Source organism: Podarcis melisellensis (assembly GCF_964234715.1).
Source record: "Podarcis melisellensis genome assembly, chromosome: 7".
Classification (NCBI taxonomy): Eukaryota; Metazoa; Chordata; class Lepidosauria; order Squamata; family Lacertidae; genus Podarcis; species Podarcis melisellensis.
In genome coordinates, this window is record NC_138539.1 from 85315547 (window position 1) to 85326374 (window position 10828).

Genomic DNA, 10828 nt, shown 5'->3' on the forward strand with positions numbered 1-10828 from the left:
TATTGGTACCTAATGCCTAAGTTGAGTAGGCCAGCAAACCCTCCCATCCCCAGCACCTTAGTAGATCGATAAACCTGCCCTGAGGCTGGAAAAAGGTTCCAGGAGATAGACGCCTTTCAGGTCTAGTTGTGGCGCTGTGACAGGAAGCTAATGGATAGCCAATGCAATCGGGCCAAGGTTGGCACGATAGACTCAAACTGTCATACCCCAGCCAGAACCTGGCTGTTACAGTCTACACCTGGGTTTCCCAAACTTGTGTCTCCAGCAGTTTTCGGACTTAAGCTCCCATCATCCCTACGATATGGATGCAATGCTGCTGCAAAGTCCTAGCTTGAAAAGTAAACATGATAGGAATGTTGAGACTGTCCGTGGGAAACAGAGGGACAGTCAATTCACAGTGCGAAGCACCGGAATTAGCTCAGAGTGTAATATGAGCTCTTCCGTTTGTTCCTGTCCAGGAAGTACAGGAAGGGTTTGCCACTACACTGCTGGAGTTTGAAGTGAGCAGTCATGTTTTTTGTAATGCTGCAAAGACAGAAATAAAGGCATGTAAATACGTTTCTGTCTATCTCTTTCCCCTGCCAGGGGGCAGGAAAGAGGGGGGGGGGTGTTCTTCTCACGTTTGAGAAGAATCGCCGATCGAGACCTAGCCTGTGCTTGCTGGGGAATGCAGCCAGGGAGGTCAACAGGGAATCAAGCCGGGTGCCTGGGATTGTTGCCAGATTCTCCTGATATGGGCTTGAATTCCCGACAGGTAGCAGGACCAGTGGTCGGGGATGATTGGAATTGTAGTCCCCCAACAGCTGGAGTCCCAAGTTTGGGAAACCCTGGCACCTCCGCAGTTTCCGAACCATCTTCAAAGGCAGCAGTCTCACCAAGAGGCTACCAGAGCGTAGTCAACAGAAGTTAGGCTGTCCCTGATCAGATAGGGGCACAGCTAGGCCACCAGCCGGGACGATGGAAGGATACCCCCTGCTACTGAGGCTACCTGAGCCTCAAGCAACACTAGTGGATCCAGAAGGATCCTCAAGCTACGTACCTGCTCTTTCGGAGGGAGTGCAGCCTTGACAATTGTTGTGTGGATTGAGCTTCAGTTCATTGGCTCTCATCCAGTCCATTACCCAGGCAAGAATTTCTGAATCCATGCATGGGGCCATTCCTCTTGCAGAAGCAAAGGAACTTTTCAGTGTTTTGTGGTTTAATGTAAGTTTAATGTTCATGGTTTGTTAAACTTTTAAATATATAAACCTAAAAGTTCATTTGTAAATGAATTCTCTTAGAAGGGAGAATTCCCAACTTCTCCCTGCTAATTTTACACAGAAAGGTGAAACCTATTCATACCAGTTGGTGCTGAGAAGGGAGAAGGAGAAATTCAATTCAATTCACATTTAAAGGTGAACTTAACAAATTTGCATTTTCTGAAACAACAGCTAAACCAAAACATAGCCATCCTTCAAATTTTGCACTTCTCCAAATTATGTGATGCATTTCTCCAGTCAAGTAATGTGTATGCATATGTTGGAATAAAGTGTGCTTTTATTTGTGAAAACATAGCAAAATGCATAGTATTAGGGAAACTGCCTGAAAAAATGTGTATATTAGCCAAAACTGCATGCAGGATTCCTTTTTAAAGTCTCCAAAAACTACTACTGTGCTCCATGTTTGTGGCTCCTTTGCTGTGTTCTTGCATCTCTTGGGGGGAATATCCCATTTTTAAGCATGTTTAGTGAGTTTTAGATTTGTTAACCATTGTAATATTTTTTTTTTTTTAAAAAAGGTGTATATAAATGATTTAAAATAAAGTCCCAGCTGGATAGATAAATGCTTCATTGGTTTAATAACATCATGACCGCAAGAAATCATTGGTTTCAGGTCTGTGAGGGGGAAGAGGTTGTTCTTTTGAAGTGTGTGTGTGTTGGGGCGTGGAGGATCCCTGTGATCCTACAGGAATGTGAGGCACCACTCCAAGAGACAGTGGGCACAGCGCTCAGCCTGGTAGCTGCTTGCTCCATAGGATAACTTCAGCCACTTTTGAAATGTAGCACACTCCTTCTTCAAGAGGAGGAACTGACCCAGGAGGATGTAGGCCTGGAAGGAAAATCAGGAAGCAGAATTAGTATTTTCCCCCAGTAGCAAGAAAAGCAGGCCTGAAATGAATATTGAAATAAACAGAGGGGAAATGTGGCAAATTGTGAATTTTGTCATTTGGAATTTGAGGTTGAAGTTTGAGCCCAAAACATTCAATTTTCAACACTTGATTTTTTTGTTGAACCCACCCCTTCTGACAGGAGTGGGTGGGGTCAGTTTATTACCCATTATTGACCTATTCAGCTTTTCGGAATGGTTAGCTGAATAATTAAATAATTAAACTTAACGATGGGCTTCATAGTATGTTCAGTTCAGCCAAATGTGGATGAAACATTTGTCAGATATTCAATATCAGCACCCACAGTGGATAATTTTGAGGGAAATGTAAAGGCCAAACTAGTTTTAGCCTGAAAGCTAGACTGGGTTGACAAAGGAGGCAGTGCATGATTGCAGTTTAAACACTGTCATCAAACTGAGAGCCAAGTCCAATTCAGATGTTCTGAACGGGGCTTAAGTAAACACGCAAGGAAGAGAGACAGAGGAACTAGCACTGTCCCCGATCCTCATCGCCCTCCATGGGTTCAAAGGTGGCTGTGTGTAGCGGGAAAAGCTCCTGTACTCACAGAGGCCCCTGGGCATTTTGAAATCCTGGAAAACCAGGGCTTCAAAACATGGAAACCTCTACAAGCTCGGGAGTCCTTTCCCTTGGAGACAATCACCCTGGAACATGCAGAAGGTGATTGGGATGAGAGACAGGGCTAGCACACTTGTGCATACTCTGTCTGCCGGTGTGCTTCCCTAAGCCCCATTTGGAACACCTGGGCTCCAGCTGTTTTGGCATCTGGCAACTGGGGAGATCAACGCTGCCATGCTCCATGGATGCAGAAAACGTGGGATATCTCAACTGCTTGGCCAGAGGTTACAAATATAAAGTTTTCCATCTGGCAAGGAAGTCAAGTTGGCAATGTATGGAAAGTGGCCATGCAGTTCCATCTTGTGTGACCACTGGCAAGACATAAGACACAAGATTCCCTGCCTTCTAGACTCTGTCATAATGTCCGCTTTGAAACTGGTCAGGAATGATCTAGCACTGGGGCAGGGCAGGGCTTCAACAGAGGTCTTTTGGGGCAGCATTTCATTGGATTGCGGATAATGTGTCTACACAACAGAAGTCCTTAACAAAAGTCCTAATAGTCACAACCAGAATGGAACAGGCTAGAAGATAGAAGGACACCACCTCATTATAATCCATCTGTGAAGGATTTGTTTTTGAAGTGTGTTCAATTAGCAAAAATGGACACATTGACAGACCTGGTCTATAAAAGCAATGGTATCTTGTATAATACAAAATTTGCCCAATGGTGGTCAGGCTTTGCGAACTATTGCAACACAAATGTCAGAAATACCAGGTTTCAAAGACATTTCTTTATGTGAATATGATTTAGGTAAATCACGAATTACGTGGGTTAATAAATAAAAAGTGCTGTGGGGCATAAAGCATTAAAACAATTACCTTGTCAAAGCCCTTTGCCGCTAGTTTGGCTCCAAGCTCCTCATTGATGCCATCAACTACTATAATTGGTTTGTCACCCATAGGCTCAGATACAAAGTCCTGGAATTTCCTGCTTCTGATGGCCATTATCTAGAACAGTAGTACAAGAGGAGGAGGCAAGACAGAGGAGTTATAATAGAATATAAATACAAAGAATAAGGAGCCCCAGAAGTATTGAGTATACCTGCCCAGGGGTGGATATCTGCTGGGAAACCTCCTTAGACTTCCACCACCATGTGATAGACATGGGTGGCAGTGGCGTAGCGTGGGGGGTGCAGGGGGGGCTGGGGGTTAGGGTTAGGGGGCGCAAATCCACGGGTTAGGGGGCACAAATTACTTGCCTTGCCCCGGGTGCTGACAACCCACGCTACGCCACTGGGGGGGTGGACCTTGTCCATAGCAGTGTCTCAGCACTGGAATTCCTTCTCCCTTGAGAAGAATGCAATTCCTCTGCATTGATGGTATTCCAATGCCTTTTTAAACCATGGCTACTGACAAAGGTATTGTTTTTGTGGAGGGACACCCCACAAATAGATTCCATCAAGCATCACTCCAAGTGTGGGTGGGAAATAGATTTAAACTGAAAGTGCTCATATGTGAATAAAAGTGCACATGGAAAAATAGAATCTGTGCAACACACACGTGCCTTAATAAGCTTGGTGCCTACCAGGGTGGATAAAAATAATATATTTTTTAGAAAAATAAAAAAATCAATTTTAAAAAAAGTAAATTGGATTTTTTAAAACAAAATGCTTTTGGAGGAAAAATCTTTCTAAAGATCGAAGAAGAAGAGGAGTTTGGATTTGATATCCCGCTTTATCCCTACCTGAAGGAGTCTCAAAGCGGCTAACATTCTCCTTTCCCTTCCTCCCCCACAACAAATACTCTGTGAGGTGAGTGGGGCTGAGAGACTTCAGAAAAGGGTGACTGGCCCAAGGTCACCCAGCAGCTGCATGTGGAGGAGCGGGGAATCGAACCCGGTTCTCCAGATTACAAATCTACCTCTCTTAACCACTACACCACATAGTTTTCTATTTAAGTTACATTATAGTCCAAAGGCAATTCATCAGGAAATAAGGATTTGTTTTTAATTATGTAGCATGAGGCTTTAAAGGCAACGTTTAAATTTTTTGGTAAATGAATTCCATTAATCCGTTCACAATGTCATGCGCTTCCAGAGGTTTCTGTAAGGTTATTTGGGACAGTTCTTCTAACGAGAAGATATTATCACAGATGCTTGTTTTTGCAGTTCTCAAAAGTGTGAGTTTGTGTCTGCAGAGATAAATGCCTTTTCTTCACAGGAAAAATGTTATAAAATAAACATACAGAGTTGAGGGAAAAACCTTAATTCCATTGTTCCTTTGCAAATTTATATACATAGAATCAACCCCTTACCTCATAAATGCTAAGTTCCAAGAGGTTCAGTGAATAGATTGTTTGAAGTGAAATAGAAAGGGTAAAGGGACCCCTGACCATTAGCTCCAGTTGTGACCGACTCTGGGGTTGTGGCGCTCATCTCACTTTATTGGCCAAGGAAGCTTCCGGGTCATGTGTCCAGCGTGACTAAGCCACTTCTGGCGAACCAGAGCAGCGCACGGAAACGGCGTTTACCTTCCCACCGGAGTGGTACCTATTTATCTACTTGCACTTTGATGTGCTTTTGAACTGCTAGGTTGGCAGGAGCAGGGACCGAGCAATGGGAGCTCACCCTGTCACAGGGATTTGAACCGTTGACCTTCTGATCAGCAAGCCCTAGGCTCTGTGGTTTAACCCACAGCACCACCTGCGTCCCCCTATCTGCACAAGTAGCTAAGTGTAAAGCAGTAAAAATGAAAGTGCAACCTTGTGAGCAGAATACTCCATGAGTCTTGGGATCTTTGTGTAATAATTGTGCAAGTCAGTTGCATGTCTGTGCAACTCAAGACTTGAGGCAAGTGCTGAAGGCACTTCAGGGCTGGCAACCTTTTCCCAATTCCACTGGGTTCCAACAACTGCATTAACACTTACCTGTACAGAATAGGTACCTGAATGTACAGTATAAGCAAATCCAAAAGGGGTGGAAATAGTAACTGGGATCTGTAAGTCCTTGGCGAGACTTTGAAGAGCTTGCCAGTCAACTAATAACAGTTGCAGGCCATCTAATCACTGGTTGCAGGCCATCTCCCCAGGGCTCGCCTGACATTGTCCAAACAATAAAGTCTCTACCTCGAACTTCAGTCCTGCAGCAGGAATCCCTGAAGTTCTTTGCTCTAGTCCTTGGTTCCCCTTTTCCAGCTTTCTACCAGCCTGTTTCTAAATAATAATAATAATAATAATAATAATAATAATAATAATAATAATAATAATAATAATATATTATTTATACCCCGCCCATCTGGCTGGGCCTCCCCAGCCACTCTGGGCGGCTTCCATAAAAACCAAAAATACAATAAAATATCACACGTTAAAAACTTCCCTGAACAGGGCTGCCTTAAGATGTCTTCTGAATGTCAGGTAGTTGTTTATCGTTTTGACATCTGCTGGAAGGGCGTTCCACAGGGCGGGGGCCACTACCGAGAAGGCCCTCTGCCTGGTTCCCTGTAGCTTTGCTTCTCGCAATGAGGGAACCACCAGGAGGCCCTCGGCGCTGGACCTCAGCATTCGGGCAGAATGATGGGGGTGGAGACGCTCCTTCAGGTATACTGGACCGAGGCCGTTTAGGGCTTTAAAGGTCAGCACCAACACTTTGAATTGTGCTCGGAAACATACTGGGAGCCAATGTAGGTCTTTCAAGACCGGTGATATATGGTCTCGGCGGCCGCTCCCAGTCACCAGTCTAGCTGCCGCATTCTGGATTAGTTGTAGTTTCCGAGTCACCTTCAAAGGTAGCCCCACGTAGAGTGCATTGCAGTAGTCCAAGCGGGAGATAACCAGAGCATGCACCACTCTGGCGAGACAGTCCGCAGGCAGATAGGGTCTCAGCCTACGTACCAGATGGAGCTGGTACACAGCTGTCCTGGACACAGACGTCCAGGCCTGCTCTTTCTGCAAGCCCGTTCCAGCCTAGGCCTACCAACTGTATCTCTCCTCCCCCCTCTAGAAAAAGTACAGCAGAAAAGTTGTCCAAATATAAACAGTTAATTTATTAAACCTCGCAATAATTTCATAATTATCTCTCTATGTATTTCTAACAGCATAACCAAATCAGTAATTTTTGATATAACTGTAAAAACTACTCTGAATTTTTAAAATTCCAAATATGAAACCTTTTACCAGCAAAAATGAGTCTTTCTGTAAAATAATGATTTAAATCAAGCCTTACTGACTAGTGATTTAAATCGCTTTGATTTAAATCAAATCCACCCAGGCTTAGTGTAGCTGTGGTAAGGGAGGAACATGTCAAGTCAAACACAAAAAGATAGCAGCAATGGTGAGAGTTCAGTACTGTATCTTTGGAACTTGGATCTTATTGCATACCAAAATAAATTGTGGTTTATTTTCCTGAGGGGACAGGGTGAGACTGAGGAATAATGCAGGATTTCAGTGTGTGGGTGCCAGGTGTATGCTACCTTACTGTATGCTTGTGAAACATGGACCACTTATAAACGCCATCTCCACCTCAATAGATTCCAACAACGGTGTCTCTGAAAAATTTACAACATCACTTGGGAAAGCAGGTGAATTGATGCCAGTGTACTGGAAGACGCAAAGATCACCAGTGTCGAAGCAATGATTATTACATCAACTTTGTTGGACAGGTCATGTTTGGATGCCTGATTATCATCTTCCAAAGCTGCTACTCCATTCCCAACTTTAGAATGGAAAGCGAAATACCGGTGGTCAACAAAAGAGGTTTAAAGACTCTCTGAAGGCAAATCTTTAAAAATGTAGTATAAAGACTGACAATTGGGAAACACTGGCCTGTGAGAGCTCCAATTGGAGAACAGCCAATTCAGAATGAAATTCAGGATGAAAGGGAGAAACGTGCTAAGAGGGAGACGCGCTTGGCAAACCCACACTGTGATCAACTCCCGCCCGGAAACCAATGTCCCCACTGTGGAAGGATGCGTGGATCCAGAACTGGCCTCCACAGTCACTTACAAACTCACTGTTAAAACTGTGTTCATGGAAGACAATCTTACTTGGCTACGAGTGATCGCCAAAGAAGGAGTATCCCTAGATGGACAGCTAGGATGCCCATTAAGAAACAGAAGAGTAGACCAGAGGGGTGGGATGCAAGTTTCTCAGAGGCCACGCCTTTCCAGGCTTCACCACCATTCAGGCACCATCTCAGCCAGAAATAGTATGCCTGATCTGATTCTAGTCATATTTTTTTCTAGATGCAGTATTTACTTGTGTGCACATGCATATTCCCACACCCCTCATGACGCTTGCCAAGTTCCTGCCTGTGTGAGCACTGGACTGCATTTGTATTTATGGAGACAGAGTGTTTATTCTGGTGCAGCTGGCTGCCCATTTCCCAACAACCAGAGTTGTTATGGAGGAGGTGGAGAGATGTCTGCTAAGGTGGACCATAGAGCCCTATGCACGATACCAATTTTTGTACCAGCTAACCCTAATTCAGGAATATTTTTCTCTGCCATTCCCCCTTCGCAGCCTCCCAACCCCCCCCCCCTTTTTTAGGTTTCCATACAAAGGCTACAACTTCTGGCACACTTGACAGCAAGCATATTGCACTTGGTAAGGCTTACGTGTGAGTAGACATACAATCAGGAGGCATGCTCATTATGTCACCTATGAGGTGTGTTTGTATATTTGTGTAAGTGGGTGTCTTATATATTTTACACTGCATCCCCAACAGTCACTTGAGGCTATTATCTATAGTGTGCTATTATATTTGTGCTAAATTCTGCACCTGGTGTGTCTATATAAAGATCTCATTTTCATGCTCACAACAGACCCTTCATTGTAGCTAAAGGAGGGGAGGGGAAGAGAGAGACTGCCTCACAATGGCATATGACTTCTTGTAAAATGTGTAAGATTTTACATTTATGTTATGATTTGTAGTCTTTTGTCCTAATCTTTTTAGATCTTTCACTGACAATTGACAAAAGGGTTCCTTGTGTTGTGCAGTTGTGCTGTCACCATTACTGCTAGTCTGGATTGCAATGTCACAAGCAAGTACATGTTACAAACAATAGTTCCTTGCATTCCTGGGAGGGAAAGGGGCAAATGGGATGCACCCAGTGTTGTCCAACATCTTTAATAAACATCTTGCACAAAGGACTAGATGGGATGCTCATCAGATTTGAAGGTGGCACCAAATTGGGATGGGTACCTCAGAAGATAGAATGGAGATTTGAGATGACCTTAGCAGATTGGAAAACTGGGCCAAAAGTAAGAAAATCAATTTCAATAGGAGCAGATGTAGGCAGGAATAACTAGCAGAACAAATGGGACACCTAGCTTGACAGCAGTATATATGAAAAGGATCTATAGTGGACCACAAGCTTAACATGAGTCAACAGTGTGATGCAGCAGCAAAAAAAGCTATTGCAATTCTAGGCTGCATTAATAGAAGTCTAGTATCCAGTTTGCTGGTGGCAAGAAAAAATAGGTGTGAAACGACAATTCCTGAATGCCAAGATCCAAGTTCCTTTTGGAGCAAGTTCTCTTTGGTGAGAGAACCCCAAGAGAGACTTAAAATATGCAGCAAAGCATGGAAATGTAAGCAGTTTGATGTCTAACGTATGCCCTTGTAAGTTTCTTCCCCTAGCATAGAAAAATACCACACATTTGGTAAGTTAAAAATGGTTTACTTACAAACTCACCAAAGGTCAGGTTCATGTGAGAGCCTGCGGCTCTCGGGATTCCAGTCTATCCCAGCTGTACCTGGAGATTCCAAGGACTGAATCTGGGGCGTTTGCTATGCAAAGCATGTGTTCTACACTGAGCCACAGTCCTTTCTCTGATTTGAAACCAGGTGTCATACTCTACCCCCTATGCTCTAGAGACAGTCAAGACACTCCACAGTAAGTTTTTGCTCACCTGCTTCTTTGGGTTATGTTAACTTGGGAGGCGCTGAAGTTGACCATCTCTGTAGCTCATGCAGCCCTGTTCACAAATGGATGGAAATGTGTGATTAGGTATGTAGCAGTAGCCATGGTGCTTGTATCTAGGTGCTGATGAACAGACAATGGTGTCTGGCCAGGAGATAGGATGCCTCAGATCTTAACTTCCCCATCTTTTGGGAGAGGGCATTACATTTTATTTACATTACAGAAAAATACAAAAACACACCCATTAAGTTATCATATAGAGAGACATGAGTTATCATATAGAGAAATGATGAAAATTATTAAGTTTATTGTTCCAAAATAATACAAACAGCAACCATTTACAGAAAAATCAAATTCTGCTTCAATGGAGTTTGATTAAATATCAGACATTGGCCCCAGAAACAGACTTTCAGTTAGTGCAGATGACAGGTAACTGGTATAATATCACCAGGAGGGTAGACTCAACTCAATGGCTTCAATTTACATGAAAGGAGATTTCCAACTAAACATCAGGAAAAACTTTCTGACATTAAGAGCTGTTCAACAGTAGAACAGGGAAGTTGTGGACTCCCCTGGTGACATACCAGTGTAGTTTCCAAGCCATCAATTAATTCATTTTGCTGCTGTTGTGGAGTAAGGCTTCTTGTGATTAGGAAGTATCCTGGCAAATCTATGAATTACTATGACTTTATTGAACAGTAATCATTCGGGTGGCGCTGTGGGTTAAACCATAGAGCCTAGGACTTGCCAATCAGAAGGTCGGTGGTTCGAATCCCTGCGACGGGGTGAGCTCCCGTTGCTCAGTCCCTGCTCCTGCCAACCTAGCAGTTCGAAAGCACGTCAAAGTGCAAGTAGATAAATAGGTACCGCTCCAGCAGGAAGGTAAACGGCGTTTCCGGGTGCTGCTCTGGTTCACCAGAAGCGGCTTAGTCATGCTGGCCACATGACCCGGAAGCTGTATGCCGCCTCCCTCGGCCAATAAAGCGAGATGAGCGCCACAACCCCAGAGTTGGCCACGACTGGACCTAATGGTCAGGGGTCCCCTTTACCTAATCATTGTTTCAATTTATTATTGTGATTTCAATGTTTGTTTGTTTTTAATGTTATTGTGGTTATTGTGAGCCACCTTTGTTGTTGGAAAAGTGGAATACAATTATTAAATCAAATCAAATAAACTCATCTTTTTCTG

General features: G+C 43.8%; 1 protein-coding gene across 1 annotated transcript; it reads right to left on the reverse strand.

The window, feature by feature from the left end:
- Window positions 1-1821: 1821 nt before the first annotated feature.
- On the reverse strand, window positions 1822-9763 carry BANF2 (BANF family member 2). Its single transcript, XM_081917955.1, has 3 exons — window positions 9629-9763; window positions 3602-3730; window positions 1822-2088 (listed from the first exon to the last, which is right to left on the reverse strand). The coding sequence occupies exons 2-3, from the start codon at window positions 3725-3727 to the stop codon at window positions 1942-1944; spliced, it is 273 nt and encodes a 90-aa protein (XP_081774081.1). The 5' UTR covers window positions 3728-3730; window positions 9629-9763; the 3' UTR covers window positions 1822-1941.
- Window positions 9764-10828: the final 1065 nt, after the last annotated feature.